We start from the raw sequence: 23,610 nt of genomic DNA on the forward strand, positions 1-23,610 counted from the left end.
AGCTTCAATCAAACCCCTTGTCTTTTTTGTTTTGATGTACAGATATTTCACTGACACAACTACATGACCTGCTTTATTTCATTCACTCATTCATTTATGAAACCATGTACCATCCAGTGACTATTTTTAAAGCCATCTCTCATATGTCAAACACTACTCTCAGCCAGGGATACAGCAATTATCAGGATGGATCTATATGCCACTGTACTAAGAACAAGAGACATACAGTCCCTGCTCCCTAGGGTCTCAGAGCACGATCTAGGTACCTCTCCCTAGCATGGTCGACATGGAATAAGTACGACACATTGGTTAAAACAGTAAAGCTTAGACCTGCCTCTTCCTAGCCCTTCCCAGCCAACCCACCCAGCCTCACTCCAGAAGAGCATGGAATCAAGCCAAACATGACTTCACTTAGAAGACTACCAAAACGAGGTTACACTTTACTAACAGCTCTTAGTTTCGAAGATTCTCATACAGTTCAGCAGAACGCCCTTAAAGTAATGAATCATTCCTATCACTTAAAGAAAATGTGTCCCATGTTAAGATTCACAGTACAGGGGCGCCTGGGTGGCTCAGTCGGTTGAGCGTCCGGCTTTGGCTCAGGTCACGATCTCACAGTTCTTGAGTTTGAGCCCCATGTGCTGTGCCGACAGCTCAGAGCCTGGAGCCTGCTTCGGATTCTGTGTCTCCCTCTCTCTCTGCCCCTCCCTCACTTGCACTGTCTCTCTCTGTCTCTCTGTCTCTCTCTCAAAAATAAACATTAAAAATTAAAAAAAAAAAAAAAAAAAAAGATTCACAGTACAGAATCTGGAATCTGATGGAAGCAGTTTGGGTAACAATCTAGGAGCAATGGGTTCTCCAACTCGGCCGCATTCTAGAAATACACGGAAGGCTTTTAAATACTCACTGCTCAAGGTGCACTCCAGTAAGTTAACAAGGTCTGAAAAGCACTAAAACGGAAAACTTGGGAAGAAAACTGGCTGCTTCCCAATTAATCGATGGATGAGAGACAGGTGTGCTGCCATTCCCTCCCGACAACACGAGCGGTGGGCTTCCTGAGCGTCACCCTCGCTAAGGGCCGCTATGCACCCACTTGGTTTTAAAGAGAAGGAGTCTGCAGGGCACCTGCCAAACTCAGGGTAGAAGGCATCGACCTGGAGGCCAGAAAGGAAATTTTAAAAAGTACATAAAAATCAATAAATAAAACTTTAAAATCTCATCCCATAATTTGTTAGAAACTGATGTTACTAAGAGTCCAGTTCCCGCTCCTAAGTATCTAAAAAGAGGCGGAGGGAAAAGAACAACCCCCAGGCTGGCTTGTGAAGGGTTTTTTGTTTGTTTAATACATCTGAAAAGAACGCATGTACAAAGAATTGAGACATGTGAAAGCATTGGTTCGACACTAATGAATCTACAAGAATTAGGACTTGGGGAAGGCGGAGAAGATTACCTAAACATTTTTAAAAATTGGGAACTGCAACCAAAATAAGCAGATAAAATCCCCATTAACACTTATGAAGAGTCTTCATAAGACTCCATGATTTTTTTTTTTTTACTAAACTAGAGAGCCTTAACTAGCTACTCTAGGGTTCCTCGTATGCAAAACAGAAGTAAGGGGATTCCCCTGACTGGTCCCCACGTTGTTAAATGTCCTCCCCACCCCCACCCGCACCCCCAGCTTCTTCATGAAGCAGGTCTGTCTCCATCCTCCAACTTGAAAGAGGATGTGCATCATTCCACAGACATGTCTTCTAGCACCACCCCTCACACTTCCTCCATCTACCAGGTCTCCGGCTGTGTTCTAGGAACACCGTATCGTACGCCGTTAAGCTGGACATCTACGCTAAGCATGTAAGACAATGACTGACAGGGAAAAAACGGTTTTTAATTACGTACTCAATCCATTTGGTGTATTTCAAAAGGTGCAATACTTTTCTTCATTTATCAGTGAACGAAGTTAGAAATTAACTTCAAAAAAAAAAAAAAATCAGCAAATGGCAAACAAATTTCCTTGAAAGTCACAGTCACATATAGAGTGCATCCTAGAAAAGAGGAGGGGCAAGACAGGTTCCACCCGCTTTCATGAGTTTCATCAAGTACTAGACCTACTCAAGGGTGGAGAGAAAGGCAACTTTCAAAAAGGAGTATGTTATTAAATGAGGCATTTACTATACTCCTTCCTAAGAGCACCAGGTGGGGGACAAGTGTTCTAAACTAGATCTAGGAAGTGGAATGTGGAGTCAATCCATCCTCCTCCCCTTAAGGGCTGTCCAATGGTTACTGAATTTAAAAAACATGACTAAATAAAAACAAACCCCACACACACTCCCCCCCCCCCAAAAAAAGAAAAAAACAAAAACAAAAAGAACAAAAACAAAAACAAAACCCCTAAATGTCCCGGATTATTCTCCAGAGTGGATGGAGCCCCGGGAGCAGCTTCAACAGCCCAAATTAGTCTGTTACAGAGTCATCACAAGCATGCCTTGCTTTTAAACAAAACAAAAAAAAAACAAAACAAAAAAAAAAATTTTTTTTTTTTTTTTTTTTTGAAACGACAGAACAAAAACTAGTACTAACCACTTTTCTGACAATACACAATTACTCAAATTAACGAGTACTGAGAGGGGGACGGGGACCATACCTATGGGCCTTGTCTCACACGAGTGCATGTGGGTAGGTGCAGGGCATTTGTCATTATTGCAAAAACGAATTTTAATTTTCAATCTTTAGTTTGATTTAACATTGCTTTTAGTACGACGCTGACACCAGCTGTGCGGAAAGGGCTCTGGAGATGTTCATAGCAGCACACACCTGCGGGTCTTCTTCGGTTCTGGAGGCTCCAGGGCAGCCAATATCGCTTCGTCAAATACATTCTTTAGGCCTTTCTGAAAAGGGGCAGAAAGAAAAAAAAAGGGGCAGTCTGATTTTCAGTATACTGAAGCCAAAGATCAAATTACAAACATTCAAAGCCCCGAGAGTTGGCAAAGAACGAAACGTTAAAAACAACCCTGAATCTCCACACAACCCCCCCACTTCACCAAGTTTTGTCCAGGCAGGACACTGGAAGGATCCAGCAATTCAGGAGCAGAGGAGCAGATATTCACGAATGAGAAGGTGGTCCTTTGGGAAAGCTTTCTGCAGACCAATGTATGTCACGAGAAGCAAACAAGCCACATGTGTCATTTGCTCATTCAACGTGAGCTGTGTAATATGCCGCTACAACATTTCACATAAACACGAGTGAAGCAGCTCTGCATCCCAATGAAACAGCGGAGCATGGACCAGGACCGCGAGGGCTGGCAGTGGGCAGTGGGCAGCGGCATCCTTGTTACATGGAGGGCGCAGGCAGGGATGGAGGGAGAGCGGCTACTGCGGCTGCGTCAAAGACATTCACTCTGAACTCCCTGTATCCCACCAATCGGACAGAGCCAGGGGGCTAAGGAAGCAAAATGTGGGCACCCGATACATATGTAAAACTAGAACCAGTCGGTGCAACAGGAATAAAGCTTCATCAGGCATTTATACAAACAATTGTATATTTTTAATTTCAAAATTTGAAGGCAACCACAATTGTATGTTTCCCTCACAACAATCAAATCAGAAGCAGGAAAATATAAAGGCGGCAGCTTTACATCTCAACATTAACAAACCTTAAGTCAACTGTTAAAATGGATGCTATTCTTAAAAGATAGTGTAACAAATGGTTTCATAAAGCAGTAGCAGATACATTAATACCTTTCCCACCCCAGACCGACAAATACTCCACTACAGCACAGACAGCCAAAGCGATAGCAACACAAAGTTTCACTGCACAAAGGAAAACCAGACGAGAATCCTCCCTTCCCCGTTACACTCTACTAGTAGGCCACCCTTTTTCCATAGTTTGTCATGCAAGTACAATTACAATTGATCATAAGAGTAAAATGATGTTTGTGTTATTTTCTTCATCTAGAACTAAGAAGTGTTAAAACTCTTCTTATTTTTTCCAAGAGAACATTCTTATGCCAGACCAAGTTCCCTTTTGCAATAGTATTCCAAACCAAAAAGCTCTAAGCATCAGGCAACTCAAGAAGCAGAAAGTTAAGCAAGTCCAACTTGACTACTAATGACAAAAAATATTCTATAAGATATTGCATTCTTGATCAAAAACTAATACAGAGGTTGCTCTCAGGTGGTGAGTACAAAGACGCAGAGGCTTTCAAACAGGATGGTTTTATTCCTTTGTTTTTAAATGCTCTTTCTACAGTAGTGGGACAGGAAGCAGCAGCAAAGAGGGGAAGGAGAAAACAGTTTAGAATATACAGCACTTCCTTTTGGGTTGAGTTTCCGGAGGCTCGAGGGCAGCTAGGATAGCCTCATCAAACACATTCTTCAGACCTCTCTACAAGACAGAGGGGAGGAGAGAGAATAGCAGCCAGGTTAGAGGATTAGAAAGACTAGCAGATCCAATAGCAGTCCGGATTAAATGGGCTGAATTCACAGAAGCAATGCGCCTTGAGAAAAATAACTGCCACGAAGCTAAACCTCAAGCCCATTAATAGGAGAGTAGGTAACTAAATAGGAACTTCTTACATTTTAAAAAACGTTAACCAAGCAAGAAAGCAATTTTTGTGGAAATGTTAGATGTTGACTTCTAAAACAATCACGCTTTGAAATCGAATCTTACAACGTGTTAATGAAAATGCCAGGAGAGAAAAACGCATATGTAAACAAAAGACGGGGCGGGGCGCACTGGATAAGTAAGCCTTGTAGAATTCCCCAGTATTTCCAATGAGAAGAAGGACACACACATTCTGGAACTAAATCTAATACAGTTTCAGGCTTCTGTGAATTCAGCCCCTGAATAACTGAAGGACACGAACGGCAGACGCACAGGCATGCTACATGTTTCTAGATTCAATGACTTATCTGGATGGGATTAATCAGGATTTCAGAGTAAATCGGTTTCCCAGAACAGTAAGGTTCAGGCATTCAGAAAGAGTGTATTTAATTGTTCAACAGGACCAACTGGGAGAAATTTAAAGAACAGACTCTAGAAACAGCATACACCTCAGTTATTCAGTAATGTTATTAGAGCAAGTAACCACCACCCAAGTCACAGGAAAACAAAGAATGGGGTCTAGAAGGAGTTTCAGCAAGCAGTCCAATGCTTTAAGATGTCTGCATGGGTATCAGAGCATAAAGCATGGAGTGAAAACAAAGAACACTCTCAGATATACAGGGATTAAGACGCAGAAATACACTTACACCTCAGGCAGAACTCCAACGTGACAGTGTGACTCAGCAGCAATGGTTGGTACCTTGGGCCCAGGTCTACAGACTCACCTAAACTCACCTAAATCTGAAGCCACAGGTTTACCACCCAAAGAGGTTTCACGTGTTTATCTTTAAGTCAGTTTGATCCCAAATAAAAATTTCTCCAAACCCCGGAACACAGCTCCAGTAACGAGTGCCAGCCCCAGCCTACCCCAGGTATTTCCACCCCACCCTAGGCATCCCAGAGGACTGGCACCCACACACTCCATGAGGTACAAAAAAAGAACGAGAACATGAAGTACTTAAAAAGAAGCAAAGAGGTTTAAAAGTGTTCTTCCAGGTCTTGGACAAAGTAGGAACGGTAAACGAAAGTAAAGTTCCTATGAAATTCTTTCTACGTGTCTCAGAGCAAACTCTGATGGTCACATACAAAAGGAAACAGGGAGGGCAGAAAGGGCAATGCATTTTACAAGGGAGAAAAGAGGAGGACATCCGTGAGAAACTAGGGCACCCCTTCCCAAAAAGCAAATCCTTTCTTGCTTATTGACAACATCAACTAATCCCTTACGAAACAAAACTAATTTCTGCTTTACCCACTATCTGATTACATGAAGAGGTCAGTCTTAGAGGAACCAACAAATGGAATCTGGAGTCCTGAGCTCTTATTTCCCAAACACAACCAGACACCCCATTTTCTATCTTCTCTTTTGACTTCTCCAATCTTCAAAATCTGGTAAGAAAAATGGAGTTGCTAAGGCCTTTTCAAATTCCTACTGTCTGCAGACTTATTATATAAACTTGTTCATAGTGTAAAAAATCTTAGATGGAAGCATCCAATTCTTTAAAATAAACTTCACCAGTGACCTAGAGTGCAGTCCACATGGTCTATTTACCTCCATTTCTCCCCAAAAGCAACCCATATTTAGAGAACAGGGGTATGCAAATGATGCATACAGATTAGTTATAACCTGACACACATGTTCCACATAGATCCTTGCCCAACACACACACACACACACACACACACTTTTCTGATGGTGTCAAAACACAGAAGCATCAGCCTTTTTTTGTTTTTTAAATTTCAGTCGGTGCTACATGTGTAAGGGAAGGTAAAATCTTCTGACTTTAAAAGAACTGAACCGCCAAAGAAAACTGGGTTTGGGAGAATGATTTTTGACCTTGAAACTATCCTGTGGAACATCCAGCTGAGCGTAACAATTTTACCTTTAAATATCCAAACTAGCACTGAATTGGAGATTATTAAATTATGTCTAGGCCATCCATACTAAATGCCCAAGTACATGCATAGTACGTAATTATATAGGTCATCTGCCTCAGTTACAGATCATCAAGAATCCAGTAGTCTTTTTTAAAAACTTGACAGAAAGTGCAATCACCTACAAATGTAACTGGACTTAACGTAATTACGGTAAACCTCTTCAGCCCTGCCCTGTTTTAATGAGACACATCTGCCCGCCGTTCCGATGTCAAAGCACCAGCACCACCAGAATTGAAGAGCTCTGTGCTATCTCCGGAACCTCTCCCTCTGCCTCCAGAACAGTACTCAGAAGGGACAGCCGGTCAGGCACACCCCGGAGGTGGAGAAGGCAGAAGCGCACAGGCCGGTCGCAACTCTCACTCTAAATATTCTAGCACCACTCCCTACCCTCAGAATCTGATGCATCCCATCAAACTAGGAGAGTAGCTCCGGTTAGATTATTCAGACAGGGGCAGAGGAGGGACCAAGGGGACCACATGAGGAAGGAATGTCTCTAAAAACCTGAGAACAACTAGGGCGCCTGGGTGGCTCGGTTGGTTAAGCGTTTGGCTCTTGGTCTCGACTCAGGTCACGATCTCACGGTTCGCAGGATGGAGCCCCTCATCAGGCTGTGCGCTTGCGGCAGAGCCTGCTAGGGATTCTCTCTCTCTCTCTCTCTCTCTCTCTCTCTCTCTCTCTCTGCCTCTTCCCCACTTGTTCTTTCTCTCTCTCTCAAAATCAATAAATAAACTGAAAAAAGGCACGGACTCCCTACAACACATGCTTGAAAAATAGCCAAGGCAGCTTTCTCCGACACGAAAGTCTCAATTATTATGATTAATTCCCTATGTCAGTTGAATTACCCCAGAAACTGTGGCGTCAATGGTCAGAATTGATGAGAAAAGATCAAATACATTTAGATAAAAATTTAAGTGTCTGGGGCGAAAAAATCATTCATATCCTCTCTTGTAAGTCTGTGCTAACCTGGAACTTTCCCATAAAATTGTTTCTTTTTTAACACAATCCCTGACCACTACAAATGGTTCAGTACAGTATGGAAGCTCACCAACACAAGAGTTTCACTGAGAGATTAACACTTCTCTCCATAAACACAGAACCTCTAGCAAAAGAGTATGTACTGGGAAGCTGGTCCTAATGGGACCCGGGCAGCTTTCGTAAGCACTGCAGACCACTGTTAAAAATAACCCCCAAATCCTAATGCTCAGAAACTACCCAACTGTACACAAACATGGGATGGCACAGTCCTCACCTGTGTGAGTGCAGAACACTCCACATACTTGACCGCCTTCAGGTCACGGGCCAGCTTTTCAGCAGTCTCTGGAGTGATAGGCTTCTGTTTGTTCTTGGCAAGTTTCTCAATCGTAGAGGGGTCATCTCGGAGATCAATTTGGGTCCCAACAAGCAAGAAAGGAGTCTTTGGACAGTGGTGAGTTATCTCAGGCACCCACTAGAGGAAAGGTATTTTAAAAAATACACCTGCATTAATCCACAAGCCTGTAAAGCTATTCAGGACAACTCAACAGAAGTTCTGTGACCACCTTTTTCAGGGCAAGAAAATCTGACCAACTCACCTTCTCCTTCACATTTTCAAATGAGGATGGAGAGACCACTGAAAAACAGACTAGAAATACATCTGTCTGTGGATAACTCAGCGGTCGTAATCTGTCATAATCCTCTTGCCCTGGGTGGGGGAAATTGGAGAAGTCAGCAACTGAATCTTGGTGTCCTCACAAATTCAAAATCACAAGTCAGTCAAAAGATTAAGCATGCGGCTAACAGTACACTGACCATTACTAAGAAAGCAACTTACTGATCTAATAAAATGTATGGTTTTTGTAAAAGAATATTTGATGAACATTCTTACTCAGCTAATTCTATTTAATATTTCAAGCCCTGAGAACAACAATGAATTCATTATACATTAGGTGTGTTTATTACCAATCTGTAGTTTTCAGTCTATGAGTCCATTAGCAACCCAACAACGATGTAACAAAAAAAAAAATAAACTGTTGCTACAGAAATGGTTAAAATCAATCCTACTCAAATCTGGTTAAGAAATAATCACACTGAGGGGCGCCTGGGTGGCTCAGTCAGTTAAGCGTCCAACTCTTGGTTTCCGCTCTGGGCATGATCTCATGTTTTGTGGGTTCAAGCCCTTTGTCAGGCTCCGTGCTGACAGTGCAGAGCCTACTTGGGATTCTCTCTCTCTCTCTCTCTCTCTCTCTCTCTCTCTCTCTCCCTCTCTCCCTCTCCCTCTCTCTCTCTGCCCATCCCCCGCTCGCTCGCGCGCTCTCTCTCTCTCTCTCTCGAAATGAATAAACTTAAAAAAAAAGAAAAAGAATCACAGTGAAACCATCTAAGGAAACAAAAATCTCAGTGAAACCCAGAAGACAAAATTCACTGTCCATCATGATTACCAAAACACGCTCACAGGCTTAGTTAACGTGTAAGACCATCATGTGAAACTGAGAACACCCAGAAAAGATAACTCAGCAAGAATCAGTGAAGGCAAAATCTACATGAGAAAAATCCAGTTGAAAAGAGAATATTTTTATGGTCTTAACCACCGCTGATAAACTGCAAGTGGAAAAAGAGAACTATCTTGTGAAGAAACTGGACATCACCTTGACTGAGTCATTAAAATTACCAACACCAATGAGTAGCAGATGAACACTGTGTGCCCCTAGATGTAGATCCTGAGAAAGACACATCACTAATGGACTATTCCAACCAAAACTGCATAATCTGAACCTAATCATGAGGAAACACAGACCAAACTCAAAAGTGAGGAACATTTTATAAGGGGAGGAGAGAGAGGGATGGGCCTGTATTCTATAAAAATAATGCCATTAAAGACCAAAAAGGCTGAAGAACTGATCCAAATTAAGAAACTAAAAAGACATGACAACTAAATGCAATACATGATCCATTACTGAAAGCAAAAAACACTGGACTCAGCTCAACTAACAAAGTTGGAATATAGATGTTGGATTCAAGTACTGTATCAATGTTAAATTTCCAGGAGCTATTTACTATTATACAAGAACATCTCCGTTCTTAGGAAGTACATACTTATTCAAGACTAAATGGCTATGTATATGCAACTTACTCTCAAAAAATTCAGGGAAAAACAATTCATGTGCATACTACATTGAAAGAGAATAATAAAGCAAATAGGGCAAAAAGCTAATTGTAAACCTGGTTAAAGGAGGCTCCTGGTACTATTTATACAACTGTTCTGCAGGCTTAAAAATTATTTCTAGATAAAAAGTTTTTAAAAACACCTATACACATTTCCAAAACTGAAGGGAGGGGAGGAGTTGCCAGACTGGGTTTAATATTCCAATTTCTAAAATGAGCTACAGCAGGGGCATCTGGGTGACTCAGTGGGTTAAGCGTCCCACTTCGGCTCAGGTCATGATCTCACAGTTCGTGAGTTCGAGCCCCGCATCAGGCTCTGTACTGACAGCTTGGAGCCTGGAGCCTGCTTCGCATTCTGCCTCTCTCTCTCTCTCTCTCTCTCCTCCTTCCCTGTTCACATGCTGTCTTGTTGTCTCTCTCTCTGTCTCTCAAAAATAAATAAGTAAATAAATAAATTTTAAAATGAGCTACAGCAATCCTGTGTTGTTAATTTTTTTTTATTTTGTTGTTATTTGTTGTTATTTTTTGTTTATTTATTTTTGAGAGAGAGAGAGACAGAGAACGAGTGCATGAGCAGGGGAGGGGCAGAGAGAGAGGGAGACACAGAATCCGAAGCAGGCTCCGGGCTCTGAACTGTCAGCACAGGGGCACACGGGGCTCGAACCCTCAAGCCATGAGGTCATGACCTAAGCTGAAATCAAAACACTTAACCGACTGGGCCACCCAGGTGCCCCAGCAATCCTGTGTATTAAAAGAACATTTAAGTACTTAGTGGCCAATGAACTTAAAAACGGCTAAAACAATAAATTCTATATTATGGATATTTTACCACAATAAAAACATTTTTAAGGGGAGGGAGGGGGGAAGGAAGTTAAATATTCTGTATGCCAGTAAAAACTTTTTTTTTTTGCCAGCATTAAGAGAGAAGACAAGAATTTAGGGTAGCTAAAACATAATAATTAAAGATATTACTGCTATTGCCACTTGAGAAAGCAATACACTGTGAGTAGACAATAAAGGTATCTTCAGGACAATACAGAGATTAAATGAAGCTTAAGCAAAAAGGGATAAGGGAGGAGGTTACAAATAAATAAAATCACCATTAGCATGTCTAATATTTACTGAATACTGACTAACAATTTGCTAGGGTCAGAAGCAAAGGCTTTAAAGGTATGCACTTAGAAGTGTAATTTTCACTTCTTAAATTACAATGTATAATATAAAATTACAGACATGGAAAAGCTTTAAAAAGAAAAGAATGGGCTTAAAACAAAATCAGCAAACTCCTTAATTCTATCTAAACTGCCTGAGCTTTAACACTGGCTGGAGCTTTGACACATCGCATATCAAAGCTCCAATAAAACAACAAAACAAAAAATAAATTTAAAAAATAAGACAAAACAATTAGCCAAGTCTTGTTTAAAAAAAAAAAAAAGTACAGGGGCGCCTGGGTGGCTCAGTCGGTTAAGCATCCAACTTCAGCTCAGGTCATGATCTCCTGGTTTGTGAGTTCGGGTCCCGCATCAGGCTCTGTGCTGACAGCTCAGAGCCTGGAGCCTGTTTCAGATTCTGTGTCTCCCTCGCTCTCTGCCCCTCCCCCGCTCATGCTCTGTCTCTGTGTCAAAAACAAACATTAAAAAATAAATAAACAAAAAAGTACAGCTATTCATACACCTTTCCTTAGCTCTATTCCCTATCCAAATGGAATGAATATATTTCAAAAAAATCAAGTCTAGCAAAGACTAAAAACGGCTTCATTTTTAGTCATGCAGCCACTGCAATCAATCCGTGTAAGTTCGGATTCAAAAAAAAAAAAAAAAAAAAAAAGGTGCGCCTGGGTGGCTCAGTTAAGCATCTGACTATTGATTTCACCTCAGGTCATCATCTCAGTTTGTGACATCAAGCCCCACATGTGGCTCTGCGCCGACAGTGGGGAGCCCATTTGGAATTCTCTCTCTCCCTCTCTCTCCGCCCCTACCCTGCTCATGCACACTCTCTCACTCTTCCTCTCTCTCAAAATAAATAAACATTAAAAAATATAAAGATCGGGCGCCTGGGTGGCGCAGTCGGTTAAGCGTCCGACTTCAGCCAGGTCACGATCTCGCGGTCCGTGAGTTCGAGCCCTGCGTCAGGCTCTGGGCTGATGGCTCGGAGCCTGGAGCCTGTTTCCGATTCTGTGTCTCCCTCTCTCTCTGCCCCTCTCCCGCCCGTTCATGCTCTCTCTCTGTCCCAAAAATAAATAAAAAACATTAAAAAAAAATTTTTTTTAAATAAAAAATAAAAAAAATAAAGATCCAACTCTATATTCCTGAGCACCAATAAGAGCATCTACATGAATGTCCAATGTGCTACACTACATGTGTTATGTGTAACCAACCTTCTGCTCAGATGGATTGTAACAAATATACCCATTCTTTTTGAATACTGGGTCCAAAGCAGTGTTGGTCAGTCTGTTTATTTGTGGGATGCCTTCAAAGCTACATATCTTTCTTTTCCCTTCCCCAAGAGCAAAAAAAAAAAAAAAATCAGAAATGAAACTGTCCAATAAACAAAAAGTAGGCTACCTTACCTCTACTTCTCCCACAAGTGCTACAATTAAGGAAACACAATGAATAGGCTCCCTTAAGATGAGCAAGATCTTTCACTATCCAAGCATCATTTATCCAGCTAAAATGTATCCTGTATCCTCTCAGTATGTCACAAATAACTATAATGCATTCCACAGAGACAAAGTTATCATTCAGCATCCTTTAAGATACACATGATCAAGAAAATTTCACTCTTGGGGTGCGCCTGGGGTGGCTCAGTCAGTTGAGCATCCAACTCTGGCTCAGGTCATGAACTTGCAGTTTGTGAGTTCAAGCCCTGCATCGGGCTCTGTGCTGACAGCTCAGAGCCTGGAGCCTACTTCGGATTCTGTGTCTCTCTCTCCCTCTGTTCCCCTCTCTCTCCCTCTCTCTCTCTCTCTCGCTCTCAAAAATAAAGATCAAAAAAAAATTTTTTTAAGAAAATTTCACTCTATGTGTAAGTCAGGTTCTGACTACAAGTCTTAAATTATACCTACTCTAACACCACACCAGCTCACTGCTTAATTTCTAACACTTGCCAAAAAGCAGGGATACATCTCACATGGATTACTGATCTTCCTCTTGCTTAGAATCTCCTATTAAAATTTTAAATTCAAGAGAAATTAACTCGGTTTGCACTGAAGATTCTGACCTATATGAAAGTCTGAAAGAAGCTCATGGTATGAAAAATAAGAATTTACTGCCAAAAGCAACATTTTTAGAGAGCTCCAGCAGGACACTATAAACACAAGAAAGCAAATTAAACATTTCACAGTATTCACCACTACAGATTCAAACCTCAACATTTTTTTCTTCAACTGATTATTCAAAATTTAATGGCATTTAATGATCCTGCCCCATCTGTGACATGAGGCCCATTCCTAAATAATTTTAGAACATCTGCTGGAAAACAAACAAACAAAAAAATCTGAAAATAACTGGGGACACCCTGGAACCTGAGATTCCTACCATTTTATGTATATCATCTGCAAAAATCTAGACTATTGCATGTTAATGCAGAATTTACTAAAAACTGAAATTTTAGTCAAAACGGCCCTCCGAAGATTCCATAATGGCACTAAACTAGAGACCGAGAAGTCTATACAAATCTCTGTGGAGAGCACAGTCTTCCTGCTGATGTAATTAATCAGTAAGTGCAGAAAGCTTTCAGATACTAGAAAATGCCTCAATGAAAGGAGTTTGTTTATATATTTTTTTAAGTTTATTTATTTATTTTGAGAGAGAACGCATGCACACAGGAGAGAGGCGGAGAGAGAGGGAGACAGAATCCCAAGCAGGCTCCACCACTGTGAGCGCAGAGCCTGATTCAGGGCTCAAACTCATGAACTGTGAGATCATGACCTGAGCCGAAATCAAAAGTCAGACACTTAACCGACTGAGCCACCCAGGAGCCCTAGAAAGGAGTTTATTTAAAAACAAAACAAAACAAAAACACAGAATCAGGTAAACCAGATCAAACTACTCTGACTTGTTCTGAGTATTATTCATCTGCTAAACAAAGAGAAAAATATTAGCTCTGCACCAAAAACATCCAAGTCACTATTCTGATTTTTTTAATATACAAAGTGTATGAATCATAAATATACAGCTCCTGAGCTTACATGTATATGTATACACTTTTTAAGTATTTTTTTAATGTTCATTTATAGAGAGGGGGAGAGAGAGAGAGAGAGAGAGAGAGAGAGAGAGAGAGAGAGAGCGCGCGCACGAGCAGGGGAGGGGCAGAGAGAGAGAGAGAGACACAGCATCCAAAGCAGGCTCCAGGGTCTGGGCTGTCAGCACAGAACCCAACGCGGGGCTTGAACTCACGAACCGTGAGATCGTGGCCTGAGCTGCAGTCGGACGCTTAACCACCTGAGCCACCCAGGTGCCCCTACACTTTTTAAAATCGATTATTTATCATTCAGTCTCACAGAACCTCTAAGAGGAAACTACTTTAAACATTTTACATTTCAAGGTAATTAAGATCCAGTCAAGAAACTTGCCAGCTGTCTAGCTAACTGCTCTATCTAGCATCAAAGCCCAAGCTTTCTCTTTTTCATGGTAATGCCTGAAATGACTAATAGAATTACAATGATTAACGTTCAAAAGTGAAGAGATCTTCCCTGAAAACTGAACCTAAGAAAACAATTACAAAAATTGTATATAAAAATAAAATAAATGGGGATGTGGAAAAACAATGTAAAATTTAACGTAAAGATAAACAAATCAAACTGACAAAGGAATTCCAGATAACATAAGCACACTAAAGAGGGGCAGGGTACAAATCCAAGTAGCTTCTGAACAGAAAACTTTGTCTGCTATCAGAATAAGAAGGGGCGCCTGGGTGGCTCAGTCGGTTGAGCGTCTGACTTCAGCTCAGGTCATGATCTCACGGTCTGTGAGTTCGAGCCCCGCGTCGGGCTCTGGGCTGATCGCTCAGAGCCTGGAGCCCGCTTCCGATTCTGTGTCTCCCTCTCTCTCTGCCCCTCCCCCGTTCATGCTCTGTCTCTGTCTCAAAAATAAATAAATGTTAAAAAAAAATTTAAAAAAAAAAAAAAAGAATAAGAAAAAAAGAACTGCAGGCAAATCCTGAACACTTGTCTTTCACAGCGGTGTGGTATACAGCAAGTCTGAAACTATTTTATGTGTAGTTTAGGACTGAAGATGAGAAAATATACTGAAACCCTTTCTAGGAACCAAGCTTCGGACTACAGAAGGAAAGGAGAGGAAAACAGGGAACTGGTGAAGGCCAAGAGGACTCCTAGAGTCAGTCTGAACTGAGGGTGTCACCAAAAGCTCATTATCCAGATGCAATACGCTGCTGTTTTCCCCCAGCGGACGACCGATTCTCAGGACCAGATTCTGCACCGCGTCACATCTGTGTGCGCCGTCGCCTCTCTGGCCAGACCTCCACAGCAAGGAACACACTTACGCTCCCACTTTGCAACCACCGTAGGAAAAATTGGTTCTGGCAAGAACTGTCAATCATTATTAAATCTAGAGAGAGGCTCTTTAATAAGACCAGAATATTCACATGGTTTTAAAGTGTCTTCTCACCAATTACCAACTACAAAAAGAAAAATTCTAAACATATGGTAGAAAAACTGGACACCTTGACCAAATGATCAAAATTACTTTTAACAAAAAAGTAATACTTTAGGACAGACACAACATTACTCATTTGGTATTCCAACCAAAAATGCATATTCTGAATCCACTCGTAAGGAAATAGGCAAACTCAAACTGAGAAACATTATACAAAAGAACCGGCCTGTTTCCTTAAAAAATGCCGATGGCGTGAAGGGCTGAAGTTCCATACTAAAGGGCACTAAAGAAAGTAACCACTACATGCAACGTATGATGCTAGATCAGAACGTGCTATAAGGCCATTATTAGGCATTGACTATTAAAATTTTAAATGTTACATAGAATGTTACATTTCCTGAATTTGGTAAGTATACCATAAGAGAATATCCTTGCTCTTAAGAAATACGTACACTGAAGCATTGAAAAGCAAAAGGGCATGATGTATGCAACCTACTCTCAAATGGCTTAGAAATAAAAACGAGGGGCGCCTGGGTGGCTCAGCCGGTTAAACATCCAACTTCACTCAGTCATGATCTCATGGTTCATGAGTCTGAGACCCATGTCAGGTTCTGTGCTGAAAGCTCAGAACCCAGAGCCTGCTTCAGATTCTGTGTATCCCTTTCTCTCTGCTCCTCTCCCGCTCATGCTCTATCTCTCTCAAAAATAAATAAACATAAAAAAAAAAAAAGAAAGAAAAACATTATTCATAGAGGGAGAGAAAGTCACAAATCATTAAGAACTGCTGAAACCGGAAAGGTGTTTTTGCTACTAGCAACTTTTCTGTAAGTCTAAAATTGAACTAGGAAAAAAGTGACAAAGAAGAATGGGTGTCAAAATATAAAAATGTTTGACCAGGAAAAGACCTTAATATAAAATACTGCAAATGGATTGCAAACATAACAGAGAAACTAAACTGTGCTGTGATCTGCCACACAACAGACTACTGTGTCACCATGAGGACTATGACATACGAGTACAACATTGAGAGATGTCCCCATATTGTTGTAAGAGAAAAAGGAAGGTACAGAGAGGGAGAAAAAAATAATAGTATCCCTTTTCCTTATGTATAAGTACAATGACTATATAGGAAGAGCTCTGCTTAGGACATACACTAAGACGTGACTGTCTCTGAATACAGATGCTTTTTCATTTTCTCCTTTTGTTTGCCTGTATTTTTATTATTTTTTCCTATAATAAGTAAAACCTGCATCTTTGTAATAAAGAGTAAAATGTTAAATGCTGACACAGAAAGGAAATGACAGTGGGGTGAGGATTATTCAACATGGGAAGGAGCATACGATATAAACACGTTAAGTTAAAAAAAAAGCTAAATATAGAACAAAATACACAACAGTACAACATGTGAAGAAAAAACAGGAGAAAACAACTGTGGGGGGAACTCATAAACAAGAATTTAGTGTTGTAACCACAGAGACAGAAATAAAAGCTGTGAGACAGAGAGAGAGAGCTCTGTCTCTTATCTTTTTTTTTTTTTTTTAAAGTAAAGCTCTACCCCAACCTGAGGCTTGAACTCACGACCCCAAGATCAAGAGTCGTACGCTCCACCAACTAAGCTGGCCAGGTGTCCCCCTATCTCTAACCTCAGATGGTATTAAATACATCTGTAAAAGGTGCACCCCAGTACCTCCCAAGCCCCTTATACATCACCCATTAGCTTTGTTTACAGACTCTGTATGAGAACTACAGTTCTCCTTTGTCACTTTGTGTTTCACACTTAGAGAATTGTAGCCAGAGGTGAGATAGGAATGCTATTAAAAAAACTGAGAACAGGGGCGCCTGGGTGGCTCAGTCGGTTAAGCGGCCGACTTCGGCTCAGGTCACGATCTCACAATCCGTGAGTTGGAGCCCCGCGTCGGGCTCTGTGCTGACAGCTCAGAGCCTGGAGCCTGTTTCAGATTCTGTGTCTCCTTCTCTCTGACCCTCCCCTGTTCATGCTCTGTCTCTCTCTGTCTCAAAAAAATAAATAAACGTTAAAAAAAAAAAATTTTAATTGAGAACAAAATGACCAAAAGTCAGCAGATTAAATGTAATCGAACAGTTAAAGGAAGTCAAAGGGCATCTCATGGTGATCAAAACTTTAGAAGAAAGAAAACTAAGCTAATGGCATGACTAGAATCAGGAATAGGGACTCTAAGATTAAGGCCTCTGCAGAAGAATAGCAAGTCTCCTCTTAAGTGTGTCAAAGACAGAGACTCATTGTGGATGCCTACAACCCCAGGTCTCCAATGTCTGTCCAAACACACACACACACACACACACACACACACACACACACACACTCTCTCTCTCTCTCTCTCTCTCTCTCTCTCTCTCTCTTCCCCTCTGTCTCTCTCTCTGGCTTAAAGTGACCTTAACAGTGAAGTTGGAAACCCACAACTTGCCTGGGATGGTAAAAATCATTTCCTTAGTGAATTTTTTTTAACCCCCAGAAAGACTCAGAATCTAATATAAAGATGAAATAAGTCAAATACTATTATTGTTAATTTTCACTTACATTTAGGAATAATCTATATTTAACACCCAGTGCCTACAGTATGTAAAATAATCTGCCATATTAAAGGACATGATAGGACACCTGGGTGGCTCACTCGGTTAAGTGTCTGACTCTGGATCTCAACTCAGGTCTTGATCTCAGGGTTGTGAGTTCAAGCCCCGTGCCGGGTTCCATGCTGGACATACAGCCTAATTAAAAATAAAGAAAGAACATGATAGATTTGTTCTGATTCCTGTTTAAGTGTATAACTGGTCTTAACCTTGGGATTTTTTGGTTGAAAAATGTTGTTTATAAGGTTATAAATAATGCTGTTTATGGGATGCCTAAGTGGCTCAGTCTGTTAAGCGTCTGACTCTTGATTTCAGCTCAGGTCATGATCTCACAATCATGAGATCAAGCCTCACATGGCTTAAAGATTCTCTTTCCCTCTCCCCCTGTCCCTCCCCCACAGGCATGTGCACGCTCCGAGAGAGAGAGAGAGAGAGAGAGAGAGAGAGAGAGAGAGAGAGAGAGAGAGAGAAGGAAGGAAGGAAGGGAGGGAGGGAGGGAGGGAGGGAGGGAGGGAAAGTGAGCTGTGATAAGCTAAAACATAAATACAGGAAATCACAAGTTATCAGGTTTATTGAAGTTATGTATGTAAAAACTTGGGAATGTTTCACTTGTCAGGTCAGGCAAATTAAACTGATTAAAAGATAGCTTAAAACTGGAACCCAAACATCCATCGACTTGTAAATTGATAACCAAATTGTGCTATATTCACAATATGGATACTACTCAGCCAATTTAAAAAAAAAAAACTGATACAGATAGATGAACCTCAAAAACATTATGCTGAGCAAAAGAAGTCAAACACAAAAGACTACATATTAGCCGAGTGACAGAAAGCAGATCTGTGGCTGCCTGGGGCCAGATCAAGAGGGGACTGACTGTTACAGAGCATAAGGAAATTTTGTAGGTGATGGACCTTGATTATGGTGGAGGTTACATAACTATACAGTCAGCAAAATTAATCACTTAAAGTGACTGAATTCTATTGTATTATACTTCACTAAAGGTAAAAACAACAAAAAAAAAATACTGATCTGAAATTTGAAAATAAAATTTTAAACTAATTTTCAACCCCAAGGAGCCAAAAATTATCTTTTTTCTGTGTGCATATTGCCACCAACGGCAACATAAACGGAAAATTTCCTCACCTATCATGAGATATGGGTCATTATTTTATTTTTTCTATTATTTCCAAGTTTCCTCCAGTATACCATTACTCATACAATTTTTAACTTGTAAACATTTTAAAGGTCTAAAACACCACAGAAAGCCACTGATCTCGAAACTGAACTGCTTACTACGGTGTCTCCATTTCACCCTCCCAACTAAATCTAGACAGTCCCTCAAAGTGAGCAGTACAAGATACTCCTTAAGAGGAGTAGGTCAGCGGGCAGGCAGGGAGAGCGTAACTCAAAAAGCAAAGCACCGAGGGGCACCTGGGTGGCTCAGTCTGTTAAGTGTCTGCCTTAGGCTCAGGACATGATCTCACAGTTCCTGGGTTCGAGCCCTACATCGGGCTCTCTGCTGCCCGCACAGAGCCCACTTTGGATCCTCTGTCCCCTTCCCTGTCTGCCCCTCCCCCGCTTGCACACATGCTCTTTCTCTCAAAAATAAATAATTAAAACTTAAAAAAAAAAAACAAAAAGCAAAGCACTCAGAATTCCTAAATATAAAAAGGTTACCTTTCTGAAATTTTTCTTTGGCTAACTAAGCTGATAACAACAGAGACTACAGAGACAGAAGTCAGAAATTAAGATGTGCAGCTACTGTTGAAACAAAGAGGAAACAGGAGCTCCTGTGTGGCTCAGTTGGTTAAGCATCTGATTCTTGATTTGGCTCAGGTCATGATCTCACAGTTTGTGAGATCGAGCCCTACATCAGGCTCCAAGCTGAGCGTGGAGCCTGCTTGGGATTCTTTCTCTCTCCCTCTCTCTCTGCCCCTGGCCTGCTTGTGCTCTCTCAAAATAAGCACATAAACGTAAAAAAAAAAAAAAAAAAAATTTAACATTAAAAAATACATGCAAAACATTTTAAAAATAAAATTAAAATAATAATTTAAAAAAAGAATAACACTGAGGAATTGGGTGTACTAAAGAAAGAAAGCAATTTATTCCTTTAATTTAAAAAGGTAACCACGTCAATATCGTGAGCTACATATTGGCTCAACTTCAAAGTATTTTCAGATACAGTAAACAATAACAAGTTATCTCTATAAGAAGCTATCTTATCTGCATATTATACAGACAAAAATCCTAAATATGCCTTCAAATTTCAGAGGCTGATAATACAGCTTGCCTAATGTACCCTGCTCTTGCCCTACTCTCTCTCTCCACACCATCCACCCAGGGAACTCCAAACTCCTATTTGCCATTCCAGGTCTGGGACTGTCCCTTGAATCAAGCATCAACCATCACAATATTCAATCCTGCTAACTATTAACAAAAGACAAGTGGTTTGCTAATAAGCTAGTTTCCAAAAATGTCCACCAAAAAAGATAGACAACCAGCAACCGTTAATAGTTACAGACCAAAACATAAAAGACATCAAGTTTTCACCTGCAGTATCAAAAAGTCCAAGAGTATATGGCTCTCCACCAATCATAACTGTGACTGCATAGTTGTCAAAAACCTAAAAACACAAAAATACAACATTGTTAGTATGCAAGGGGATGGTCAAAACGGGACAGGACAACTCTTAAGTAAAGGCAGTATTTCCTTCCTGAGACTTCCCCTTCTCTTAGTCGATATAATTCTTAGGTAACCAATCTTGCCAACCAAACCCTTGCATGAACTAAATGGTTCTTGGAAAAAGTGACGGGATGTACTCTGGGATGTCTACTCTACCCCAGTAGCCTGGATTAAAAGTCACAGGAAGGCTAGAGGTGCCATAAAAACAGAGTCCTCTAGCTATACAAAACGATCCTGTTCAATTTGCTATTTTTGAGACAGTAAGTTTATAGTTTACCTTAATGTTTACTCTGATTTCTAAGAAATTCTTATAGACTATTTCATTTTGATCTAGAATTTAAATATCCTAGATCCATGATAATCTTTTTTCCTCTCAGGGTTCAAGACAAGAAGCACGTTGTTGTAAATAAGCCCATTAGAGAGAAATAAAGGTTCCCTCAAGGTCAAGGAAAATGTCCAAGAAAGGGCTAGCAGATTATTTGTTGAGACTTCATGAATAAAACTTATGTTACTGGGTACAAACCACATGACCTAAGAGATCTTCTGTGACTAGATGTTTTTATTTGCAAACAGACTGTACAACCCATGACAAACTCCGTATATACTAATATTGGTTGTACTAAATTATCTGTGAAAATGGGAGGTAATAGTGATAAATGGGAAAAGACCCAACACTAATTCATGGATTCCTCTGAATTGACAAATAAAAATCAATCTTTCCAACTAGAAGGATGTTACATTTTCAGATCACCCCTTCTTTTCTAACTCTTAACTTTCCAGTTCATGTTTTAATGGATTGTTGAAATGTAAAAAGGAGTGGAATCAAGGGCATAGGGGAGGTGGTAGTTAAAGGAAAGTTGGTTCTTGATAACAAGAACTAGGAAATATAATGAATGTGGTTAAGCTCTCCAACAACGCAGGTTATTTTTCTTAAGTCATACCTAACTCTCTTCCAGAGATCCAGAAACACATATATGAAAGCCCCTCTTAAATAGAACACTTCATGACCAAAGTCATAACAGACTCAGAAACTGTGTTTACAAGAAAATAACTTTAATGGACACTGAAACACCAAAATTCTGATAGCTGCCCTCATTCTGAAACAAGATGTATGTATCTCTGAAAGTCCCCTAAAAGTCTCCCTCAATCTCAGGATTTCTTTTACTTACCATGTCCCCAAATGGGCCAACCCCAAAGTATGATTTTTGTATTGAATTATACCTTCAAATTCTCCCATTCCAAGAAACCTAACATTTCTTCCCACAGCCTTGACCTACCTCAATCATTGTGTCTACCTCAGGACATTACAGATTGTCAATTCTATTAAACATAATTACCAAAACTTTAACCTGTATTCATTCACCCTCTTAACAATGCTCATGTCTCTCAAGATTAACCTGAAGTATTCAGACATTTTCTTCCCTTTTACTTCCAAACAAATCCCGTATTAATCATGCATAGGTTCTTTATAACTCCTAAAATAGCTCACTTAACAGAGGTGGTCACTGCCAAGCCAGGCCAACCCTCGCTCACCACCACCACTGAAGGAAAATCTGTGTTTAACATAATTATACCACTGGGTTGGGTCACCCAACCTGGGACAAACACTGGATCCCCAAACACATTCTTTCACAAGTATTACTCTAACTCTTCTCTCACGTCATGATCTTTATGATTCCCATTTTCCCTCTACTCTTCTAAGGAGCTGATAAAAAACATTTGTGGGAGAGGACCCCAAAGGCTTCTGTTAATGTCCTCATAACCAAAACAGTTCTCTGCCCTTAAATACCAGTTTGCAGCTCCATTATTGCTAAGCCAACAGCTCCATGAGATTCTCTTCTATCCTCTAAGGAGAGTAAGTGGAGACACATACTACTTTCTCTGAAGTTACCAGACCCCAAAAAGCATCCCAGAAGACCTCCAAGCACTGACTACTCATTGGCCAAGTTATCAAAAAGAAAGTCACTTCATTCCAAGATACAGGGCATACTTCCCCAAACTGAGACCACCGCTCTTTAGAATCTTGTCTATTGGAGTTTTGCCTCCCAGAACTTCTCGCACACCCGTGTCACCTTTTCAGCATTTTCACTGATTTTTTCAGCTATTAATTTTAAAGTGTATATAACATACCCATCAGAAGATCTTTAAAAACAGGGCACAAAGGCAGACAACAGAGAAATCTTGAGCACACACATAGTTTTCAAAAGATATCAAAAGAGATCGTATTTCACCAACAGATGATGGAAGCCTTTATACTTACAGTCGGTACATACTCCGATGGAAATTTATTTGTTGTGTAGGATATCAGGAGGCAGGTTTTACCAACGGCACCATCGCCCACAACAACACACTTAATTGTCTGCATTGCTGAAACAGTTTCGTATCCACTTTAAATATTTCAAATTCAATGATGACCTACAAAAAAGAAGAAAAAAATTTGTTTCATTTGTAGTTGTGTATTTTTTTTTCTTCAACTAGCAACAGGTTTGCTCATTCAGAGCAAGAAGAGAACCAGCACCCCAACTGCTATGGCCGAAAGAGCCTAAAAAGAGAAACAGTGACTAGCTCAAAATCACAGTAATAAGTAAGAGTCAAATTTCTAAGTCTCTGCAAACAGCCAGAGCAATCCTGACAAAGAAAACCACAATTGGAAGTATCACAATTCCAAACTTCAAGCTATATTGCAAAGTTGTAATCATCAAGACAGTATAGTGGCACAAGAACTGGCACATGAACAGACCCATAGATCAATGAAACAGAACAGAGAACCCAGAAATGGACACACAAACGTATGGCCAACTAATCTTTGACAAAGTGGGAAGGAATATCCGATGGAAAAAACAGAGTCTTTTCAGCATATGGTGTTGGAAAAACTGGACAGTGACATGCAGAAGAATGAACCTGGGTCACTTTCTTATACCATACACAAAAATAAAGTCAAAGTGGATGAAAGACCTAAATGTAAGACAGGAAGCCATCAAAATCCTAGAAAAGAAAACAGGCAAAATCTCTTTGACCTTGGCTGCA

The 23,610-nt window shown here is 40.5% G+C and overlaps 1 protein-coding gene across 2 annotated transcripts in view; it reads right to left on the bottom strand.

Annotated features, from left to right (window-relative positions):
• Positions 1–1,313: 1,313 nt before the first annotated feature.
• The window catches only part of CDC42 (cell division cycle 42), a 54,349-nt gene continuing 32,052 nt past the window's right edge, over positions 1,314–23,610 (bottom strand). The window contains exons 2-6 of one of the 2 annotated variants that reach the window (XM_058718712.1): positions 22,844–22,998; positions 20,452–20,524; positions 8,107–8,216; positions 7,785–7,982; positions 1,314–2,885 (exon numbers count right to left, since the gene is read on the bottom strand). In XM_058718712.1, the coding sequence (XP_058574695.1) occupies positions 2,796–2,885; positions 7,785–7,982; positions 8,107–8,216; positions 20,452–20,524; positions 22,844–22,948 (576 nt within the window). In that variant the 5' untranslated portion in view covers positions 22,949–22,998 and the 3' untranslated portion in view covers positions 1,314–2,795. Of the gene's footprint in view, positions 2,886–3,518; positions 4,382–7,784; positions 7,983–8,106; positions 8,217–20,451; positions 20,525–22,843; positions 22,999–23,610 lie in introns of those variants that run through there. The other variant, XM_058718713.1, reaches the window with a different exon arrangement.

The sequence above is a fragment of the Neofelis nebulosa genome, chromosome 2 (assembly GCF_028018385.1).
Source record: "Neofelis nebulosa isolate mNeoNeb1 chromosome 2, mNeoNeb1.pri, whole genome shotgun sequence".
Classification (NCBI taxonomy): domain Eukaryota; kingdom Metazoa; phylum Chordata; class Mammalia; order Carnivora; family Felidae; genus Neofelis; species Neofelis nebulosa.